This window comes from Mixophyes fleayi, chromosome 3, assembly GCF_038048845.1.
Source record: "Mixophyes fleayi isolate aMixFle1 chromosome 3, aMixFle1.hap1, whole genome shotgun sequence".
Classification (NCBI taxonomy): Eukaryota; Metazoa; Chordata; class Amphibia; order Anura; family Limnodynastidae; genus Mixophyes; species Mixophyes fleayi.
The window spans coordinates 10,008,360-10,032,941 of record NC_134404.1 but is presented as its reverse complement, the minus strand read 5'-3'; the positions used below and the strand labels follow the sequence as shown (position 1 = coordinate 10,032,941).

Below are 24,582 nucleotides of genomic sequence, written 5' to 3'. Positions count from 1 at the left end.
GATGCAAGGTCAAGTCACCTGTCGCAATGCCATCAAACAAAGACAGTACTCGGATAGGCTTCCGCTTGTCAGCTATAATAGGCGGATAAAACTTTGGTGGTTCCTTTGAAAAGAAAAAAAGAAAAGAAAATGATTAAAAACAGACTCTCTATCTAACATTTTAAAGTTTTAGTGGTTACCAAAGAAATAACTGATTAAACTATATTGTAAGGTACAGTTTTCTGAAAGGCGCTCACAAATTCTTGGTCGTGGTTATTGGCGAAGAAGAGCTGCAGACGAGACGGCCAGTCATCTCGCCTTCGAAGCAACCCGTAGATGCCCTTGTGTCCACACATGTAGCAGTTCCAGGGGTCTTCTTTTATAGCTGCCTGAGCCGCACCTGGTCCCACCAACAAGTCCACACATTCTACACAGAAACACCTGAAGGTCAGGAGACAAGGAAATCAAACAGGATTACTCTGGATAATGAAGTAGCACTTCCCACCATGAATGCTAACAGAGGACCCAATGCAGGTCCGCTATGGATACCACGGCTCCACTCTCCCAGGAGATTGCCACCAGAAACCACCAAGTAGGCTCCTGTCTGGACAACTAGATCTGGATTATTCAGACACCTACAGTATTACCTAAAAATATTTACATAGACATGAACAACAAACAGGTTACCACCAAAACTGGACACCAAACATTGGATGACCAGGAAAAAACACCAAGCATGTTACTACAAGTACAAGACACCACCCATATATCCACCACAACTGAACACTAAGCGTTGAATGACCTGTACTAGACACCAACCATGTCATTACCAGAGCAAGACTCGGGGCTCTCTATTCTGCCCTCTAGTGGTGGCTGATTCAACTGCATTGCATTAAAAAGGAGGACTGGCAGGGGAAACACGATAATGACACCTCTCACCTGCAGCAATTATTGTTTCCACACATTAGCACCTCTCGCCCTCCGCAGCAGATGGTGCAATAGGACTGGTATCCATCATCATCATACTGGTATGCGCACTCCAGAAAGCAGTTCTGTGAAAAAAGTATCAATCACTGCATGACGGGACATTTCACCAACAGAGTAATCACTTGTTTCCACCAAGCAACAGAGCGGATATACAGCAGGTGAAACAACTATTGAACACATCAACATTTTTCTCAGTAAATATATATTTATTGGGACTATTGTAATGAAATTTACACCAAATGTCAGCAACAACCCTTGCAATCCACACATGCAAAGAAATCAAACCATAGATGTCCATAATTTAAGTTTTGTGTAAAAATGTGAAATAACACAGGGAAAAAGTATTAAACACGCTTCTTGAAATTAATTTAATACTGTGTACAAAAGCCTTTGTTTGTAATGACAGCTTCAAGAAGCCTCCTCTATAGAGAAACTAGTCGCATGCATTGCTCAGGTGTGATTTTGACCCATTCTTCAACGCAAATAGTCTTCAAATCTTGAAGGTTCCGTGGGCTTCTTCTATGAACTCTGATCTTTAGTTCTTTCCATAGATTTTACACTGGATTCAAGTCAGATGATTGGCTGGGACATTCTACCAGCTTTATTTTCTTTCTCTGAAACCAATTGAGAGTGTCCTTGGCTGTGTGTTTGGGATCATTGTCTTGCTGAAATGTCCACCCTCGTTTCATCTTCAGCATCCTGGTAGATGGCAGATTTATATCAAGAATGTCTCTGTACATTTTTCCGCGCATTCTTCCTTCAGTTATATGCAGTATGCCTGTACCGTGTGCAGAAAAACAGTGTATTATGGCATCCAAAGATTTACATTTTGCTCTCATCTGACCACACTATATTCTCCCAATATTTCACAGGCTTGTCCAAATGTTGTGCAGCAAACTTTAAACTAGCTTCAACATGTTTTTTCTTCAGCAAATCAGTCTTGCGTGGTGAGCGTACATACAGGCCATGGCGGTTGAGTGCATTACTTATTGTTTTGTTTGAAACAATTGTACCTGCTAATTCCAGGTCTTTCTGAAGCTCTCGAATGGTCCTTGGTTCTTGGACAACTCTTCTAATAATTTTTTTCACTCCTCTTTCAGAAATCTAGCGAGGTGCACCTGGTTGTGGCCGGTTTATGGTGAAATGATGTTCTTTTCACTGAAACATTCAGCAGTTTAGAGATCCTTCTGTAACCACTGCCATCAGTATGTTTTGCAGCAATAAGGTAGCGAAGGTCTTGAGAGAGCTCTTTGCTTTTACCCATCATGAGATGTTTCTTGTGCGACATCTTCGTAATGAGACACCTTCTAATAGGCCATCAGTTGTGGCTGAACCAGCTGGCAGGATTGCTTTCTAACTGATAGATTTCAGCTGGTGTCTTGGCTTTCCATGCCTTTTTGAACCTCTCTTTCTTCATGTGTTCAATACTGTTTCCTTGTGTCATTTCACATTATTACACAAAACTTAAATTATGGACATCTATGGTTTGATCTCTTTGCATGTGTGGATTACAAGGGTTGTTGCTGACATTTGGTGAAAATTTCATTACAATAGTCACATTAAATGTATATTTACTGAGAAAAATGTTGATGTGTTCAATATTTATTTCACCCGCTGTATATATTAATCCAGTCAATCTATATATGCATATCACTATTTACTATTGTACAGTAGGATCTAAAATTTATAGTGAGCTCTATCATTACCAACAGCTACCCCCACACATCAGAGCTTCTCCTCTCCCTGTATAACAAGCTCTATCATTACTATATGAAGACACTTCACCTCTCTTTCTTTCTTGACATTACCTTGCAGTTTTGGCACATTCCCCCATTAAATAAGGGGTGTTCCAGAGTAACATTCAAACTGCCACAGGAGATGCAAATATCTGGAAATGAGGAGAAATATATCATAAACATGTAATCCTGTATACCGGCTGTCACTTTACATACAGAAGTGCTGCTAGCACACGTAGTGTAACACTGCTAATTACAAATCAACACTACAACAATAGTATATTATAATATAAATACTATTAAACCCTTTGATGGCTGGATGTGATTAATGAACAGAAGAGGGACATACATTAGAGTTTCTTATCTATGTACTTTTTTGCCAGCTTTTGGATATTGTGTCAGAGTCATTTATACTAAGCAAAATAAGTCAATAAATTCCTACGGGGCATATTCAATTCCGATCCGATCAAATGCGCAGTACTGCCAGTAATACGGTACCGCAAAAACGCGGATTTTCGTTCACAGCCCACGTTATTGCGGTAGCGCGGATTAGGTTTGCGGACGTTTCGGCGTGATCCCGCGAATCGGGATCGGAATTGAATATGCCCCGTAAAATTAAAAGCAGTTACAGAGTGATATATAGTTGAAGGGATGTTTATGGCAAACATATAGCTTAATACATAAAAAATAAATATAACAATGCATTTTAATATTTGTAATAAAGGCTACTGATAACTGTATGGATCATTTGAATTGGATGAACGTTTGTATATCGTATCAGCTAGCTTAGAAACGTGCTAACTAACTAAACAGCCAGATGATTAGCTGTTCAGTGTTTAAATAGTGAAGAGAATAAAAATTCATTCATTATGCCTTTGGAAAAGATACAGATTGTGGAGAAATGCGTTGGATATTTTCAAAAGATTCTACAAACAGTGGATGTACAGACAGCGGTATCAACAGCTCAATGTTACTCTTAAGCTTCGTCCATACTGCAAGTGGTGAATTCTGTGTCTTAGAAGCCTGATTATATTATAAGTATCGAAATCAACAGGCCTGAAAATCAGCTCCTCGTTGATCCCTCCGTCTGTGCATCGGGGCAATAACTGGGACATCACCACCAGGGTAATGTCGCTGCCTATATGGCCCTAATGGATACATACTAGCAGGGTAAGCGCCCCGCAGATTGTGAATAAAGAGATACTTATGTATCAACATCTTGAAAGTTATAATCAAGAGCTGGCTTAGGGGTTTCACCACATTAATCATTTTGGTTCCGTGACGTTTTCACCCCTGATATAACCGGACAGTCTATGTAAGCCGTTGTGATTCAGTCACCTGTGTGACTACTATATACTGGTAAATGGATGACCTGTAAGTGTTATATTAAAGAATATATGTGATATTTACAACCATGTTTTAATTTTCAGAGAGTGAAGGTCAGAAAAGAGACTGTTAATTAATGCGATATATAAACCATTCATTGGATTATGTCATTTTATAATATATATTTTAATGATTTAATAAAAGTGATTTTTTTAGATTAGCAATCTGATTATTTTTATACACTTCTGAGTGTGAGACAAAGATGGGGACATCACCTCGATGTCCGGCTGCGCAGCTTGCCGCCTATTACGGTAAGGAATCTCCGCTCATTATTCTGCGCAGCTTGCCGCCTGTTTCGGTTAGGAATCTACGCTCATTATTCTGCGCAGCTTGCCGTCTATTACGGTAAGGAATCTCTGCTCATTATTCTGCGCAGCTTGCCGTCTATTACGGTAAGGAATCTCCGCTCATTATTCTGCGCAGCTTGCCGTCTATTACGGTAAGGAATCTCCGCTCATTATTCTGCGCAGCTTGCCATCTATTACGGTAAGGAATCTCCGCTCATTATACTGCGCAGCTTGCCGTCTATTACGGTAAGGAATCTCCGCTCATTATTCTGCACAGCTTGCTGCCTGTTTCGGTAAGGAATCTCCGCTCATTATTCTGCGCAGCTTGCCGTCTATTACGGTAAGGAATCTCCGCTCATTATTCTGCGCAGCTTGCCGTCTATTACGGTAAGGAATCTCCGCTCATTATTCTGCGCAGCTTGCCGCCTATTACGGTAAGGAATCTCCACAGCACTGTGCGCCTCCGGAGACTGTTCCGGAGACATATCGCGCTGAATTGAATCTCCCGCAGTAAGTCCATAATATTATAGAATTTCTTCCTTCCATACAGTGTAATAACACGTGTACCATACACATGAACAATAGTAAACCCCACATTTCTGGGTCACCACGAGCACATTATAGAACCCATTATAGCAGATTACACTCTCATTAGACATAATGTGAGACACTCACCTTCAATGTTCCGACACTTCTGCCGTACTTCATAAACCAGCCTCTCTGCCAAAACAGAAAAAAATTATCAGGACACTTATAGAACATGGACACGTGTGGAAAAAGCCTATCCTGCCAAACCAGCGAGCATTCTGCGGCACAAGGGGAAGGATTCACCAGCTGGTGTCTAATCTGCAATTCATCCCTAGCACACACCACAGCAGAGATGAACCCCGTTACTTTAGTGCATTGCGATGGGGATCTCAGCACGAGATCTGTGACTGCCGATCACCATACCGTCAGGAAGGGGGTTGTCAAAGATGTAGGCCTGAGAGATAAGTGAGGCAGCTAATGGATCTTCCAATACTTTGATAACTGCAAGCACACATATAGCCAAAAATTCACATTTTCATATATGGAACTGGATGGAAAAAATACATTGTTTGTCCTTACTCCTGTTGTCCTCCATTAAATATCTTTTACAAGTAAGAAAAAAGGAAAGTCATCCACGATTGGTACATCTGAAAACATCAGGCTCGATATGCACTTTTCATGGACTTGGTAAATTGGCCGCTACCCATGTAAGATGGTCAATCGGCCAGGACAGGACACCTCAGCTGGGTGTGTACAAGCCTCAATCATAAACAACACAAGCACACTGTGGACTATAGCTAACACAACGGGAGAAGACAGTTGAACCAATCATATTCATCCTATTACAGATGCTCTCTCTGAGAATCCACCAATGTGCATTGAGCCTTTCTGTTACCTAGGAGATGAGAAAACCAATCACAACAGAGAAAAGTTCCGGTCTCCACTCCCAGTGATGCAAGATAGAGAAGCACCCAACCACAAACAGGTTGTTGTTTGTAAAGGATAAATACACCACAGTGCCCTTTTATTGGTCACATGTGCAAAATGGACCCCAAGGGTCCATGTTGTACATATAACCCCAAGAGTGTATCTAACACTTGCCTCTCCTGCAGGGTTTCCATCTTCCACTTTATTTAGCTCAGTAATACAAGGGCTTTGCTATTCACTTATGTCCAAAATGACGTAACACTCTTGAGGCAGGTAGTGTGGACTGACCTGTGGGCTTTTTCTGCCTGAAACAGCAAAGTTTGTAGGGTTTCTCTCGGACAGCGTTCATGGTTAATTGAAGGAATTAGTCACAAGCAAAGTTGGGTGTCATGTAGGCGGAGACGTACCTCGGGTGCGCTCATCAATGATCTCCTTCACCTTCGGCTTTTCTGTGCTTTTACGGGGTTTCTTGGCAGGAGGGGGCGGGGTATAAGCAGCAGCTTCTGGTTCTACCCAAATTTCTGTGTAAACCTCTTTGTATGGGTTGCGTTCCTCTGCAAAGAGTTAGATAAAGAAACCGTCTTATGAATGACATTAGATCAGTAGTAATAGTGACAATTTCAACATTAAAGAAGTACAGGGCCTAGTATTTCATTACTACACACACCACAACTAGGCCGTCTGAATTACATCTCCCATAATGCACTTGCACTGCCAGGGCCTCATCTGAAGGTAATGGAAATAAATAACAGCTGGAGATTCTTTATTGTTGGACATCAAACTGAACACCAGGGGGCGCTGTAGTCACTTATTCACATTTTCCCACAGTGTGACCTGAACTGGAGCTGATCATCAGATTTAAATATTACGAGGTGCTACGACATACTGGTTTTACGCATCATGCAACAATAGGTCTGCTCCTCAAAGAGCATTTACGTGCACCAACTGCTCAGACACCTTCATTTGTTTTTTTGCTAAGAATCTAAAGCACGTGGTTAGCAAGCGTTAATATATCACATCAAATGACTGCCAACTGATCACCTGCCTTACTCATCAGTTTCCTCTTTCCAGCCAAAATGCTGATTGTTACTGACCTTCTGATAGAGATTACACAACTTCAGTGAGTGAGTGGGAATCAGGACTGCTTTTAGTATTTAAGTGGTTGGATGAACCATAGAATGGTCTGTACAATCGGTTGTGTTCTAATGGCCGTCACTAACCTCGTTCACTTTCAAAATTCTCTAGAGTATGGGACTTTGGAACAACAGGTGGCCCGTGGAAGAGCCCCCAATACTAGATTGTGGACCGTGTCTCTCAACAAAACTGCTAAAATATCGAAGAATAAAGCCAAAAGCTTCACAACGAGTAATCCACATCCTTGATGTAACTTCCCTCAACCCTTAGTAAGTTCACTCACCTTCAGGGGGTTCAAGGCCCTTGGGTCCCGAGGGTTGAAAGTCTCCCAGAGCCCACTCTATCATCTGCTTGTTCTGGAGATCTATAGATTTGGAAGTGTCGGTCTCATCGTTCTCAGGGCATGATGGGAAAACTTTTCTGGCTCGGGTGCTGGCCACCTACAAGAAGGACGGAGCATTTACGTTTTTGTGGATACAATTTCTACCAGATACATGAGAGAGTACACTAATACAATGTTCTGTCCAGCCATAGTGAGGTCTTCTGTGGTGGATTCATCCTGACATCTAGTCTAGATAAGCTATAGTGAGATGTGACTTGCAGAGGTATTCGGTCAAAGCAAACTCTCTTTCATTCTACTGCCCACAGGATTCTCCCTCCTCGTGAACCCAAGACATCGGGCGGTAGAGTCCCAGGTCAGTCTATACAAATAGACCACACTGAGAATCATTTAGTAGACGTGGTTTCAAATTTGACACGTTTCCATCTTCTTGGTCAGCAATGTTCCTTTCAAGCTCATGAGGCGAGATGCTTACTGCAAATCTAGGTATAAATCTGAAGCAACATTTAATCTACTATATCTGACTATGACGCAAACATAGGGAGAACGAATTCAGTTAGGGAAGGAAGGGTAGAAAACGGTTCCTTAATGATAATTATGTGTCACTGTCTTCCTATGAAGGAAGCATTGATTTGTCTCCTCACCTGTAGGACCTCGTAGATGGCTTTCCGGTACATGGGCTGCTTGCTGTATGTCGCCTGGTGGAAAGTATTTGCAAAGGAACTGAGCGACATGAGCTTCTCCACGCAGACCTGACAAGGAAAAGATATCACTTAAAATATTTACATATTTATGCTCCAGACCAGCCCATCAATACTCTAGAAGCCAATGAACGTACCACAGAAAACTTGCCGTCTCCAAACCACATGACCCAACGCGTCCCTTCTGCTGCTCGGCTCCTCCCCGTCATCCACCATGATACGATGCGACCAGGCCACCAGGAGAACCCACGCAGCTTCCCCCAAACCAGCTCCCCAATGCCAAAGCCGCGGCCGTCCTATGTGTAATACAGTAACAGTCAGGCACTTATCTACAGTATATTTATATGTGTAGCCCCAGGACACCCTCGTTCCTCACCTCATACTCCGCTTCATCGTCGGCTGATTTGGAGGCATTCTTGTCCACAACGTCGGCCGCCACAGGCTCAGGAGTGGTGGCCACAGTGGGTGAGGCAGGGTCCGTTGGTTGTTGAGAGGGAGGTGGAGTGGTCTCCTCTTCTTTCTGAGGGTCCCTTGACGCCGTTTCTTCCATGGCGTTTATGACCGCGACCAGCTGCTGCTTTTTTTCAGCCTGCAGGTGAGAAAAGATGACGTGAGGTTTAGAGGAGGCACCGCGGGGAGGTTGTACCTGTAGACACATCAAAGATGATGGTGACGCTGTACGGTGGTGTCCCTCAAAGGTATATAAAGATGGACGTGGTACAGCGTTGTCAATATGGTGGTGTAACTTGTATATAACACCAATATATTTACCAGTGTCTGTGTATTACACCTGTGTACAATGTCAGTATGGTCACCAGTGTTCGTGTCTAAGACATAATCATCGGGTTCACTGTACACAAGTAAAGACACCGGTATCTGTGTATAGTAACAGTATAAATAACCAATGCACCTGTTTATAATCCTGTATAATCACCATCATATCGGTGCATAACACCAATATAATCACTATAAATACATGATGATAAGGTCTCTGAATAATCATCAGTATATCTGACCAGAACACCAATATAATCACTAATTAATGGTCGCTAGTGTCCCTGTTACCAGCAAAATACCCAATGCTACTATATATATATATATATCAGTAATATAATCACCAATATCAGTATATATAACACTAATATAATCACTAATGTGACTTTATAGCCACCATTAAAGGTAATTTATGAATCACAAAAAAAATGCAGACTGCACGACTTTCATGGGAACTTTTTACCCAAAGGTCTGTAGACAGGACACACGGTCACCCCCTAAGGTTAAAGGAGAGGAAGTTTCACAACCAGCAAAGGAAGGGGTTCTTTACAGTAAGAGCAGTCAGGATATGGAATTCACTGCCAGTGATGGCAGATTCAATAGATTATGTTTAAGAAAGGGTTAGACAAATTTTTAGTGGAAAAAGGTATCCAGGGATACAACTGTTAATTAAAATGAAAGATAGTAGTGGATCCAGGGAGAAATAGGACTGTAATATTGGATCAGGAGGGATTGTACCCAATTGAAACTATTTGGCGTTTGTTTCATCTGGATCAATTTCAAATATAAGAGAGGGATCGCAGGAGAGCCAGAATAGGCTGAACTTGATGGACTGGTGTCTATTTCAACCTCATCAACTATGTTACTGTGACTTCTTCATGCGGACACAGCAAACCATCACTACAATCCCATCTACGTCCACCTCATTCATGCATTATATAAATGATGAGAGTAAGGGACAGTCTTTATTACATGTGTCAACTTTGTTTTTATTACACTGGTTTCACTGCAGCTAGAAATTTCCACCAACCAGAGGGGAAAGGGCTGCCAGCCTCTGTATAAGAATGGGGCCCCACTGCATTGTCACACACTGCGAGTTGTTTTCCAGGACTGGATACGATCACTACTCAGAGTGCGCCCCCTAGTGGCTGCACGACGGAAGTGCCGGTGTAGGACATACACGACTTACAATTTGTATTTGCACTGTAGCCCGTAAGAGACATCTCAAATCAGCAGACCACTGCTCTAAGCAGAGGAAAGGGCCCCCAGAAAAACTGGCTGCAAGCAGCCAGGGGCCCCATGGGCACACACGGCTGCAAGCTAGTCCCACTCCCCCATGCAGCAGCCCCACCCTAGCTCATGCATGCCTAGGTACTGCACCTTGTCTCTGCAGGCTGCTCTCTTCCTGTGTTTCTTCATAGTCCTGAGACGTCCTGTACAATGACTGGAGGCCCCTCTCTTCTAGAAGGTGCTAAGCCCCTGACCTCCCCCTCCTCCCAGACCTGCATATCAAACTTACAGCCAATCAGCTGCCAGGAGCCCCTCCAGCTCTGCTACACTGTATCCCGCACTTCCCTGCAGTACTCTGTATCTGCACCAGGCTTCCTGCGTGCACAATCAGGTCCTGTGGTACAAGGACTACAAGTCCTAGCACGCCCTGGCAGCATGCATGAGGGTCTGTAATATCACGTGTGTGGACACACATGCATGTAAAACCCTGCTATCCACAACCTCTAGGACACAAGCTGGTATCAAATATGTTACAGTGTGGGGGTCACAGCACCTCTCTGCCATCAAATGCATGTTTCTATTACCTATATATTATTATTGTTATTGTTTTCTGTATGATGCTGTTGTGCTTTTTATAAACTAGCTGTTTATTCCTTTTTCTTAATCTGCTTTATTTATTTATGTTTAGCTGTACACTACATGTTAAAATGAATTGAAAACACATATTATCCTATTTTATTTTTTTTAATCAATGTTAAATATATAACTACGCAGCGGGCTGTGTTTTTATAGCCGGAGAAAAGGTGAAGGAGATAAAAAAAAAAACTACTTGTTGCTTTCATCATAGGATAGCAGAACGATGAGACGCAGGACGAGCGGTGTAAAATGAGGATACTGACAAAGACAATGAACTTCCAATTATTACGGTAATCCTATTTCACAACTCGGGAACTAGATTCCACAACAAGCACTGGTCAATGGTCAAGGCAACAGGTTACATTTCAGATTAACATTTACACCAATTACCCAACTAGTTTTCCCTGGACTTATTATACACAGATATATCAGGCCATTTATCTCACACTCTGCATTGTAATAGGGTAGTCCTAGGATTAATCACTGTATCATCATCAGCTATTTATATAGCGCCACTAATTCCGCAGCGCTGTACAGAGAACTCATCAGTCCCTGCCCCATTGGAGCTTACAGTCTAAATCCCCTAACATACACACAGTGACAGAGACAGACTAGGGTCAATTATTAATAGCAGCCAATTAATCTACCAGTATGTTTTTGAAGTGTGGGAGGAAACCGGAGCACCCGGAGGAAACCCACGCAAACACAGGGAGAATACACAAACTCCACACAGTTAAGACCATGGTCAGGAATCAAACTCATGACCCCAGTACTGTGAGGCAGAAGTGCTAGCCACTTAGCCACTTTGCTTACCAGTGTCAACATCAAAGTATTACGGTAATTACTATATTGGCATCACAGATCATTAGGCTAGCTAGATCAATCACTGATACGTGATGTTTGCCGCCGTGTAAACATACCATGGAAAACAAACAAATTACAATGGAATTGTTGATGATTTACCAAGGTTATCCTGTGCGTTCTTTCATAATAATGTCGATAGTTAGTGAGATGGGGATCGATGACTGTTATTAGACCAGAATATATGTAATGAGAGTGTCAGACCCGTATATAACACATTAAATTAGTTGTCAGTACACACGATCCAGATAACAGGGGTAATGTTTATGCAGGTATCAGACATAACAGACCAATTTTATAAAATAATTACAAAAATTGGGCAGTTCCGGCCTGGTACCCAGTAGAATCACAGTTTAACACTGGTAAAAGTATGTATACGGCATGGGAGTAAAATGCAAATGGGAATCGTTAAGTACAACTATGTAAAATGCATTAGTGTATGGAATGTTATTAATCTCTGGCCTGGCTACAAATGGTATACACTGCAAGTCATCGGCAGTGGATTGGGTGTATAATTAGATAATGTATTAAGTTGGCTGTTGAAATAATTATTAATCACATTGGAATACCAGTTACCAATTATTACAGGTTGTCTGCCTTGCTATCGGGTGAGTTATAACTGTTATCAGACCAGTAATATACCATTATTACAAAAAATATAGTGCAATTACCAAATAAGAGACAATATTTTAAATATGTCTTCCTCCAGTAACACAGAAAACAAATAATTTAAGAACATCACATCAATGTTTAAAAATACACAAATGTACCAAAACACTGATTCTTATACATTTAATAAAGTAACCAAAAGTCTACTACCATACGTACATGTAAACACTCTATTGAAAATGCAGGAACACAGTTTTGTTTCATTTGTTTACAATGCACTTGATATATGCACCTGAAAAAAACTGCTGGAATGGGCTTCAAATCAAGAAAATCACATCTATATTAGATAATGGGCGTTACCACATGAACAATACTAATAGTCTATTTTATGCTGTTTTCATGTGCGACAAACCTAAGCTGAGATGAGGACAGAAAGACACCTACTCTCCCCCCAAATTTGTGATTAGATTCTTCATTTCGTCAATATTCTACCCGCCTGACCTTAAATTAAGTCACTGATTGTCCATAACGGTGGTTGTAACTCCAGTGTATAATTTATGAGGTTTCTGCAGACAATGTGACAGTTTATTCTCCAGGTTACCCGCTTCCTCTTCTGTAAAGTTCCCTGTTCACACCAGTGTTTTACCCGGTGCGGCTGACAGGCGTACATAACTCACTCTATCACCAAGCCAGACACTGCTGTCTGCAACACGCACTCTGTCAAGGGGCCCTCTGTGGTCAGCACTCAGTGGATCTATAGCGGAATAACTTGAAATCCATATTCTTAAACCAGTCACAGGGGGGCATTCTTGTAAAATGGTGCAAAGGGAAAACCCGTCATCTTTTTAGCGCGTCATAAAATGAATGCACACATCACACTAGATTTGTATCTTTGCACCAGTTATAATACACTTCCCTAATCAATTTTATATGGGCAGATCCCAAGGCTTTTTATTGGCAACACTGATAAAGGGCAAGTGTCCGTTGCAGCCAATAGGAATTCACCACAGTTTTAGCGCTGAATTACTGATTTCCTAAAGACTCGCTGGCCCCGGAGAAATCCCAATCTCTGTACCTGGGAGGGAGAGACGGGGGCCAGATGTGAAGGGTAATATGTGTTCTGAGGTGGAAAGAGGGGGCCAGGACGACACCCAGCGCAGGGCACCAGACTTGGGGGATGTCAGATGTATATTAATAAGGTGTTCCGTCACTCACTATCCAATCACTGTGTGCAATGTGGTGTAACGAGCCTAACCCTGCCCCGACTCTATAACCATGTGTATACTTCACATTATTGTATTATTATACAGGTGTATTATACTATCAGATCATCATCATATTATTGTATTACATTATAACATCAGAGGACGTCTTACTCCTCGATCCCAGTAATAAGAGAGGCTTCCAGCATCGGGCAGCCGTAACGTTACAAGAACTTTATTCCAGCATATCAGTCCCTGACCCGGAGGAGCTAACAATCTAATTTCCTAACCATGGGCATATAAACCAGGGTTCATTTACTCAGACCAGCCAGTCACCCGGCCTATAGCTCTAGTCTCAGTTACATGTTCTGTAACCAGCCAGTCACCCGGTCTATAGCTCTAGCCTCAGTTACATGTTCTGTCACCAGCCAGTCATCCGGCCTATAGCTCTAGCCTCAGTTACTTGTTCTGTAACCAGCCAGTCACCCGGCCTATAGCTCTAGCCTCAGTTACAGGTTCTGTAACCAGCCAGTCACCCGGCCTATAGCTCTAGTCTCAGTTACTTGTTCTGTAACCAGCCAGTCACCCGGCCTATAGCTCTAGTCTCAGTTACTTGTTCTGTAACCAGCCAGTCACCCGGTCTATAGCTCTAGCCTCAGTTACATGTTCTGTAACCAGCCAGTCACCCGGTCTATAGCTCTAGCCTCAGTTACATGTTCTGTAACCAGCCAGTCACCCGTTCTATAGCTCTAGCCTCAGTTACATGTTCTGTAACCAGCCAGTCACCCGGTCTATAGCTCTAGTCTCAGTTACTTGTTCTGTAACCCGCCAGTCACCTGGCCTATAGCTCTAGTCTCAGTTACTTGTTCTGTAACCCGCCAGTCACCCGGTCTATAGCTGTAGTCTCAGTTACTTGTTCTGTAACCAGCCAGTCACCCGGCCTATAGCTCTAGTCTCAGTTACTTGTTCTGTAAGCAGCCAGTCACCCGGTCTATAGCTCTAGCCTCAGTTACTTGTTCTGTCACCAGCCAGTCACCCGGCCTATAGCTCTAGTCTCAGTTACTTGTTCTGTAACCCGCCAGTCACCCGGTCTATAGCTGTAGTCTCAGTTACTTGTTCTGTAACCAGCCAGTCACCCGGTCTATAGCTCTAGTCTCAGTTACTTGTTCTGTAACCAGCCAGTCACCCGGTCTATAGCTCTAGTCTCAGTTACATGTTCTGTAACCAGCCAGTCACCCGGCCTATAGCTCTAGTCTCAGTTACTTGTTCTGTAACCAGCCAGTCACCCAGCCTAAAGCTCTAGCCTCAGTTACATGTTCTGTAACCAGCCAGTCACCCAGCCTATAGCTCTAGTCTGTTACTTGTTCTGTAACCAGCCAGTCACCCGGTCTATAGCTCTAGCCTCAGTTACTTGTTCTGTAACCCGCCAGTCACCCGGCCTATAGCTCTAGTCTCAGTTACTTGTTCTGTAACCAGCCAGTCACCCGGCCTATAGCTCTAGCCTCAGTCACTTGTTCTGTAACCCGCCAGTCACCCGGCCTATAGCTCTAGTCTCAGTTACTTGTTCTGTAACCAGCCAGTCACCCGGTCTATAGCTCTAGCCTCAGTTACATGTTCTGTAACCAGCCAGTCATCCGGCCTATAGCTCTAGTCTCAGTTACATGTTCTGTAACCAGCCAGTCACCCGGCCTATAGCTCTAGTCTCAGTTACATGTTCTGTAACCAGCCAGTCACCCGGCCTATAGCTCTAGTCTCAGTTACATGTTCTGTAACCAGCCAGTCACCCGGCCTATAGCTCTAGTCTCAGTTACATGTTCTGTAACCAGCCAGTCACCCAGCCTATAGCTCTAGTCTCAGTTACTTGTTCTGTAACCAGCCAGTCACCCAGCCTATAGCTCTAGTCTCAGTTACTTGTTCTGTAACCCGCCAGTCACCCGGTCTATAGCTCTAGTCTCAGTTACTTGTTCTGTAACCAGCCAGTCACCCGGCCTATAGCTCTAGTCTCAGTTACTTGTTCTGTAACCAGCCAGTCACCCGGCCTATAGCTCTAGTCTCAGTTACTTGTTCTGTAACCAGCCAGTCACCCGGCCTATAGCTCTAGTCTCAGTTACTTGTTCTGTAACCAGCCAGTCACCTGGCCTATAGCTCTAGCCTCAGTTACTTGTTCTGTAACCCGCCAGTCACCCGGCCTATAGCTCTAGTCTCAGTTACTTGTTCTGTAACCCGCCAGTCACCCGGTCTATAGCTCTAGTCTCAGTTACTTGTTCTGTAACCCGCCAGTCACCCGGTCTATAGCTCTAGTCTCAGTTACTTGTTCTGTAACCAGCCAGTCACCCGGCCTATAGCTCTAGTCTCAGTTACTTGTTCTGTAACCAGCCAGTCACCCGGCCTATAGCTCTAGTCTCAGTTACTTGTTCTGTAACCAGCCAGTCACCCGGCCTATAGCTCTAGTCTCAGTTACTTGTTCTGTAACCAGCCAGTCACCCGGCCTATAGCTCTAGCCTCAGTTACATGTTCTGTAACCAGCCAGTCACCCGGCCTATAGCTCTAGTCTCAGTTACTTGTTCTGTAACCAGCCAGTCACCCGGCCTATAGCTCTAGTCTCAGTTACTTGTTCTGTAACCAGCCAGTCACCCAGCCTATAGCTCTAGTCTCAGTTACTTGTTCTGTAACCAGCCAGTCACCCGGCCTATAGCTCTAGCCTCAGTTACATGTTCTGTAACCAGCCAGTCACCCGGCCTATAGCTCTAGTCTCAGTTACTTGTTCTGTAACCAGCCAGTCACCCGGCCTATAGCTCTAGCCTCAGTTACTTGTTCTGTAACCAGCCAGTCACCCGGCCTATAGCTCTAGCCTCAGTTACTTGTTCTGTAACCAGCCAGTCACCCGGCCTATAGCTCTAGCCTCAGTTACTTGTTCTGTAACCAGCCAGTCACCCGGTCTATAGCTCTAGCCTCAGTTACTTGTTCTGTAACCAGCCAGTCACCCGGCCTATAGCTCTAGCCTCAGTTACTTGTTCTGTAACCAGCCAGTCACCCGGCCTATAGCTCTAGTCTCAGTTACTTGTTCTGTAACCAGCCAGTCACCCGGTCTATAGCTCTAGTCTCAGTTACTTGTTCTGTAACCAGCCAGTCACCCGGTCTATAGCTCTAGCCTCAGTTACTTGTTCTGTAACCCGCCAGTCACCCGGCCTATAGCTCTAGCCTCAGTTACTTGTTCTGTAACCAGCCAGTCACCCGGCCTATAGCTCTAGTCTCAGTTACTTGTTCTGTAACCAGCCAGTCACCCGGTCTATAGCTCTAGTCTCAGTTACTTGTTCTGTAACCCGCCAGTCACCCGGCCTATAGCTCTAGTCTCAGTTACTTGTTCTGTAACCAGCCAGTCACCCGGCCTATAGCTCTAGTCTCAGTTACTTGTTCTGTAACCAGCCAGTCACCCGGCCTATAGCTCTAGTCTCAGTTACATGTTCTGTAACCAGCCAGTCACCCGGCCTATAGCTCTAGCCTCAGTTACTTGTTCTGTAACCCGCCAGTCACCCAGCCTATAGCTCTAGTCTCAGTTACATGTTCTGTAACCCGCCAGTCACCCGGTCTATAGCTCTAGTCTCAGTTACTTGTTCTGTAACCAGCCAGTCACCCGGCCTATAGCTCTAGCCTCAGTTACTTGTTCTGTAACCCGCCAGTCACCCAGCCTATAGCTCTAGCCTCAGTTACTTGTTCTGTAACCAGCCAGTCACCTGGTCTATAGCTCTAGTCTCAGTTACTTGTTCTGTAACCAGCCAGTCACCCGGCCTATAGCTCTAGCCTCAGTTACAGGTTCTGTAACCAGCCAGTCACCCGGTCTATAGCTCTAGTCTCAGTTACTTGTTCTGTAACCAGCCAGTCACCCGGCCTATAGCTCTAGCCTCAGTTACAGGTTCTGTAACCAGCCAGTCACCCGGTCTATAGCTCTAGTCTCAGTTACTTGTTCTGTAACCAGCCAGTCACCCGGCCTATAGCTCTAGTCTCAGTTACTTGTTCTGTAACCAGCCAGTCACCCAGCCTATAGCTCTAGCCTCAGTTACATGTTCTGTAACCCGCCAGTCACCCGGTCTATAGCTCTAGCCTCAGTTACATGTTCTGTAACCAGCCAGTCACCCGGCCTATAGCTCTAGCCTCAGTTACTTGTTCTGTAACCAGCCAGTCACCCGGTCTATAGCTCTAGTCTCAGTTACATGTTCTGTAACCAGCCAGTCACCCGGTCTATAGCTCTAGTCTCAGTTACTTGTTCTGTAACCAGCCAGTCACCCGGCCTATAGCTCTAGCCTCAGTTACTTGTTCTGTAACCAGCCAGTCACCCGGCCTATAGCTCTAGTCTCAGTTACTTGTTCTGTAACCAGCCAGTCACCCGGCCTATAGCTCTAGCCTCAGTTACTTGTTCTGTAACCAGCCAGTCACCCGGCCTATAGCTCTAGCCTCAGTTACTTGTTCTGTAACCAGCCAGTCACCCGGCCTATAGCTCTAGTCTCAGTTACTTGTTCTGTAACCAGCCAGTCACCCAGCCTATAGCTCTAGTCTCAGTTACTTGTTCTGTAACCAGCCAGTCACCCGGTCTATAGCTCTAGTCTCAGTTACTTGTTCTGTAACCAGCCAGTCACCCGGCCTATAGCTCTAGTCTCAGTTACTTGTTCTGTAACCAGCCAGTCACCCGGCCTATAGCTCTAGCCTCAGTTACATGTTCTGTAACCAGCCAGTCACCCGGCCTATAGCTCTAGCCTCAGTTACTTGTTCTGTAACCAGCCAGTCACCCGGCCTATAGCTCTAGTCTCAGTTACTTGTTCTGTAACCAGCCAGTCACCCGGCCTATAGCTCTAGCCTCAGTTACTTGTTCTGTAACCAGCCAGTCACCCGGCCTATAGCTCTAGCCTCAGTTACTTGTTCTGTAACCAGCCAGTCACCCGGTCTATAGCTCTAGTCTCAGTTACTTGTTCTGTAACCAGCCAGTCACCCGGCCTATAGCTCTAGTCTCAGTTACATGTTCTGTAACCAGCCAGTCACCTGGCCTATAGCTTACTGTGCCTGCACCAGCTTCCATAAATTGTTAGCAGTACCCGGATACATGTCACATTATGCTACATATATTTAATGAGAGAGACACCTTACTGTAATAACATGTCAGTAGGTCTTTTATACATATGTTACACGCCATAATAAAGGAGGAGGGGGTTGGGCACCGCTACATGTTCCTCCTCTCAGCTGTGCTGTATGTGGAAGGCAGCGCACCCTGCTGGACGAGAACGGCTCTGCACCAGGCAGTGACTCATTGTGGGAAGTTACTCTTTAATATAAAACTATTCTTTCACAGTACTGTCTACAGCCTAATACCTTATAGCTTACATACATACCAGAGTACATACATCATAAATCATATAGAATATATAAATAACAGAGTACATGACATACATCATATAGAATACATACATACATAATGGGAATTACATTCAGCATAAAGGGCAAGAGAAGTGGTACTGTGCAGTTACACGTACATACAGAATAAGAGTCAGACAATTACAGGGAAGTGGTACTGTGCACTCAAATTATATCAGGGACAATTTCCAAACACAAAATATTAGAAACAGGACTTTGTGTGTGAGACAATGTATGGTAATATGCATGTGTACACACGTGTACGTTCTACCAGTGACGTCAGGGCGACTGTCCTATGCTGTATTTGGTCACAGCTTTATCAATATACAACTAGAAAAACGTTACAAAACCCGCACAGACTCGTCCGCCAACCAGGGATGTGCAGCCGACACATTTTGTGCAAATTCAGTCTTGCGGGTGAAAGTCGGATGGTCCAATCTCTGAGCTCCACTTGTCCGCGCTGTACATCCACATTACACTCATTTCATCCATAGTCTATAAGCAGAGGTGGGACCAGAGCGGTAATTTCATTCTACTGTGAGGTACCATGTGGTGCCGTGCAGTATGGTGTAGTAACATGCAGTGTAGTAATGGGCAGTGTAGTGTGGCAACGTGCAGTGCAGTAACACGCAGTGCAGTAACACGCAGTGTGGTGTGGAAATGTGCAGTGTAGTAACATGTTGTGTGGTGCAGTGTGGTAATATGCAATGTGGTGTAGTGTGGTAACATGTGGTGCGGTGCATAAAGTGCGGTGTGGTGCCATGCAGTGTGGTAACATGTGGTGTGGTGCCATGCAGTGTGGTAACATGTGGTGTGGTGTCATGCAGTGTGGTAACATGTGGTGTGGTGCCATGCAGTGTGGTGCAGTGTGGTAACATGCAGTGTGGTGTGGTGCAGTGTGGTAACATGTGGTGTGGTAACATGTGGTGTGGTGCCGTGCAGTGTGGCAACATGTGGTGCAGTGTGGTAACATGTGGTGTGGTAACATGTGGTGTGGTGCCGTGCAGTGTGGCAACATGCAGTGTGGCAACATGTGGTGTGGTGCCATGCAGTGTGGTAACATGCAGTGTGGTACCATGCAGTGTGGTAACATGTGGTGTGGTGCCATGCAGTGTGGTAACATGTGGTGTGGTGCCATGCAGTGTGGTAACATGCAGTGTGGTGTGGTGCAGTGTGGTAACATGTGGTGTGGTAACATGCAGTGTGGTGCCGTGCAGTGTGGTGCAGCGTGGTAACATGCAGTGTGGTGTGGTAACATGCAGTGTGGTAACATGTGGTGTGGTGCCGTGCAGTGTGGTAACATGCAGTGTGGTGTAGTGTGGTAACATGCAGTGTGGTAACATGTGGTGTGGTGCCATGCAGTGTGGTAACATGCAGTGTGGTGTGGTGCAGTGTGGTAACATGTGGTGTGGTGCCATGCAGCGTGGTAACATGCAGTGTGGTGTGGTGCAGTGTGGTAACATGCAGTGTGGTAACATGTGGTGTGGTGCCGTGCAGTGTGGTAGCATGCAGTGTGGTGTAGTGTGGTAACATGCAGTGTGGTGTAGTGTGGTAACATGCAGTGTGGTGTAGTGTGGTAACATGCAGTGTGGCAACATGTGGTGTGGTAACATGCAGTGTGGTAACATGTGGTGTGGTAACATGCAGTGTGGTAACATGCAGTGTGGTGTAGTGTGGTAACATGCAGTGTGGTAACATGCAGTGTGGTAACATGCGGTGTGGTAACATGTGGTGTGGTAACATGCAGTGTGGTAACATGTGGTGTGGTAACATGCAGTGTGGTGTGGTGCAGTGTGGTAACATGCGGTGTGGTAACATGTGGTGTAGTGCCATGCAGTGTGGTAACGTGGTGTGGTGTGATGCGGTGCATTGTGGTAACATGCAATGTGGTGCGGTGTAGTGTGGTAACATGCAGTGTGGTGTAGTGTGGTAACATGCAGTGTGGTGTAGTGTGGTAACATGCAGTGTGGTAACATGCAGTGTGGTAACATGCAGTGTGGTAACATGTGGTGTGGTAACATGCAGTGTGGTAACATGCAGTGTGGTGTAGTGTAGTGTGGTAACATGCAGTGTGGTGTAGTGTGGTAACATGCAGTGTGGTAACATGTAGTGTGGTAACATGCAGTGTGGTAACATGCAGTGTGGTAACATGCGGTGTGGTAACATGTGGTGTGGTAACATGCAGTGTGGTAACATGTGGTGTGGTAACATGCAGTGTGGTGTGGTGCAGTGTGGTAACATGCGGTGTGGTAACATGTGGTGTGGTAACATGCAGTGTGGTAACATGTGGTGTGGTAACATGCAGTGTGGTGTGGTGCAGTGTGGTAACATGCGGTGTGGTAACATGTGGTGTGGTAACATGCAGTGTGGTAACATGTGGTGTGGTAACATGCAGTGTGGTGTGGTGCAGTGTGGTAACATGCGGTGTGGTAACATGTGGTGTAGTGCCATGCAGTGTGGTAACGTGGTGTGGTGTGATGCGGTGCATTGTGGTAACATGCAATGTGGTGCGGTGTAGTGTGATAACATGTGGTGCAGTATTGTGCGGTGCCGTTGGTGTTGAACTGGGAATACTTAAGGACAGATTCCACCAGTCACCATTATCCAGCCGTCACACTCACACCGCACCCCCGGGGGGCACAGAGCGGACACCCTCTGGCTGGATTACCCCGTCACACTGGAGGCCGGGAGGTGAGGATGGGATTACAGAGCTGGTTCTGCCGTGTAACAGCTGTGAGGCCGTCTGGGGAGGTGACCTCACATGACTGAGAAACATATATGCCGACCTCACACGCATCATGATGGACACTGTATGTTACCCAGGACACGGCAACACCTGCTCTGTACAAACTAACCATGAGCTCATGCTCAACAACAGACTTACTGGGATTTGTAGTTCCACAGCAGCTAGAGAGCCTCGGTTTGACTATCGCTATGTAGTGAGTAAAAGTGACATAAAGAGTCAATCTACATACAACGGTCATGGCTGTGTGGTGTAAATTAACGCCAAGTTCATGTTCCTAGACCTGGCATACATGTTCTGTTATATACTATGCCCGAAGCACCAATGGCGGCGTTCACAAGAGATTATTATGGTGAAAATCATCAACAAAAAATAAAAATAAAAGGACAATGTCCTTACTTAATGTACTCTTCCCTATAAACATAAATATATGATATTAAAGTGATTTCTGTGCATGTTAAGTTACTTTTATAGAATCTGACGTTCATTGTTCTACCCAACGTCACAAGGTGTCTAATGTTATAGGAAGATCCCCGGTATATAGAATATAATTCAATATAAAACATCTTTACACATTTTGGTTATTTCTTACTTCATATTTTCGCTATGCTCCCCAATGTCTTATATGGTTGTTAATTATAATACTTAAAAACAAAATCTCACAATAAAGGTAATATATTCTATATTTCAGCATTATTGTATTAATATTGTATTGTGAGAAATCTTTGTGTGATGATCAGTATTCCCGTCTCGCCCCACAAATATTATATGGGTAACAGACATACGTCCGGCGTCACCTGAATTTTCCCAAATAGCCCCATTTGTCACACTGTTAATATGGCAGGAACGGTGCCCGATGTGCGACTGGTGTTAGTATATACAGGAGCTGCTATCTGTACAATAACTATTCTATAAACTGAGCCCATCAACTTACTCATCCTTATACCTTGTATGTCCCTGCTTTACGTATGTCCCTGTTTTACCACATTGTCTGGCGCTGCGGAGCTCTGTGACAGCTTACAAATCAACAACAATAATAATGATAATGATAGGAAAGCTTAAAACATTTAAAAACAATTAAATAAAAATAGCTTCAACTCAATGGGAAAAAAAAATTTCTTTATAATACTGAGCAATTAATGGAGCAATTTTGGGCCCAGGGAAATGCAGTTAATCTTATTTCGATCTGTGAACATCTTCCCTACTAGAAGTCAGGCATAAGATGATCAATAAATATTAATTTTATCACCAAACTCTGACCTTAATAGAGAATGCTGAAATAAATGGTTAAACAAGTGGTTCATAGGGAGAAATTCCCAGAGGCCTTAGTGATGAATGTTTATTCCAGGTTCAGCCGTGTGACGTCTGCAGTCTGTGGGGTTTATAGAGAGGACAGAGGGACGGACAGATGACCGGTGCTTTGTACATTATTACACTTCAAGGCTGTTTTGTGGAGACGGACGTTCATATATTATTAATATTGTTGCTGTTTATTTATACAGCACTGTAAGAGAATATGTAATCATTCATCTCAGTCCCTGTACCATAAGAGCTTACAATCTACATCTCCTAGCACAATGATTGAGTTCATACTAGTCAGAAGCCAGTTATCCTACCACACGCCAACACGGGGAGAACATACAAACTCCACACAGATAAGGCCCTGGTCAGGGAAGTGAACCCAGCGATGTGAGCCAGCAATACTAACCACAGTGCCAACATATTATCTTGATTTCAGAAAGATATGTACTCATTGAAAACGCAGAAATAACCCTACTACTGTTATTAAACCTCTTCTCACACTGCCATTAAGCGGAAAACACCATTAGTGAGAGAACGATTCCTCTGATAATTCTCATCCATTACAGCATCATGTATTATTGTCTGCTGAGCAAACTGCTGGTATTCTGCAGTATTGTCTGTCCCATCCTCCTTATTACCCATTATTCCAGGATTATCACTGCAACTATGGTATGGAGCAAGTACACAGTACTACTACCCTGTATGGTGGGTGCAATTCCCATTATGTGTTATTGTTACAGCCAATATGTAACTGCACAGTACTACTACCCTGTATGGTGGGTGCAATTCCCATTATGTGTTATTGTTACAGCCAATATGTAATAACTGCACAGTACTACTACTACCCTGTATGGTGGGTGCAATTACCATTATGTGTTATTGTTACACCAAATATTTAATAACTGCACAGTACTACTTCTCTGTATGGTGGGTGCAATTACCATTGTGTGTTATTGTTACGTCCAATATGTAATAACTGCACAGTACTACTTCTCTGTATGGTGGGTGCAATTACCATTGTGTGTTATTGTTACGTCCAATATGTAATAACTGCACAGTACTACTTCTCTGTATGGTGTGTATAATTCCCATAGTGTGAGTTTGCCACATTTGCCCCCTCTCAATTCATGAATGTTTCGCCAGGGGAGGTTGGGCACTTCTCAGAAAGTGACGAAATCACACCCCTATTTTGGATGGGGCCTGACTGTGTCCATATCTAATTTTAGGGAGTGTTACGAAGCCTAGACAGGGCAGAGCTATAATCTAATATAAGCGCAGAGTCTGACACAAAGACGTAGTTTGGTTTATAGTAAATGCATTTTGAATGTTTTTGGGTTTACTTGCAATCTCCTTCCGTGAGGGACGAAAAGAGTACTTGTACAGATACGTACTATTACAATTCCCTCCTTACTGGTCTTCCCAAAGTCAGACTTGAACCCCTACAATCTATTTTGCATGCAGCGGCTAGATTGATTTTCCTTGCACACCGTTCTTCCTCTGCTGAGCCACTCTGTCAGTCTCTACATTGGTTGCCTATATTTCAATGAATATAATATAAAATTCTTTTACTAACATACAAGGCCGTCAACAAAATTGCACCAACATACATCTCCTCACTTGTCTCAAAATATCTCCCAACTAGACACCTCCGTTCTGCACAAGATCTGCATCTCTCTTCCACTCTCATCACATCCTCCCATTCTCGGTTACAGGACTTTTTTCGGGCTGCACCCACTTCGTGGAATCCCCTCCTTCACACAATAAGACTTTCATCTAGTCTTCAAACCTTCAAGCGTTCTCTGAAAACCCACCTCTTC

At 44.1% G+C, this 24,582-nt stretch overlaps 1 protein-coding gene across 8 annotated transcripts in view; it reads right to left on the bottom strand.

Annotated features, from left to right (window-relative positions):
- The window catches only part of DNMT3A (DNA methyltransferase 3 alpha), a 132,377-nt gene that overhangs the window by 20,497 nt on the left and 87,298 nt on the right, over positions 1 to 24,582 (bottom strand). For 7 of the 8 annotated variants that reach the window (XR_012689509.1, XM_075201092.1, XM_075201089.1 and 4 more), the window contains 10 exons: positions 8,382 to 8,594; positions 8,143 to 8,301; positions 7,949 to 8,056; positions 7,248 to 7,404; positions 6,238 to 6,384; positions 5,051 to 5,095; positions 2,775 to 2,854; positions 919 to 1,031; positions 237 to 420; positions 19 to 103 (listed from right to left, as the gene is read on the bottom strand). Coding sequence is in view for 7 of the 8 variants with exons in the window: in XM_075201092.1 (XP_075057193.1) it covers positions 19 to 103; positions 237 to 420; positions 919 to 1,031; positions 2,775 to 2,854; positions 5,051 to 5,095; positions 6,238 to 6,384; positions 7,248 to 7,404; positions 7,949 to 8,056; positions 8,143 to 8,301; positions 8,382 to 8,594 (1,291 nt within the window). In the remaining variant the exon portion in view is untranslated. Of the gene's footprint in view, positions 1 to 18; positions 104 to 236; positions 421 to 918; positions 1,032 to 2,774; positions 2,855 to 5,050; positions 5,096 to 6,237; positions 6,385 to 7,247; positions 7,405 to 7,948; positions 8,057 to 8,142; positions 8,302 to 8,381; positions 8,595 to 10,159; positions 10,266 to 24,582 lie in introns of those variants that run through there. The other variant, XM_075201096.1, reaches the window with a different exon arrangement.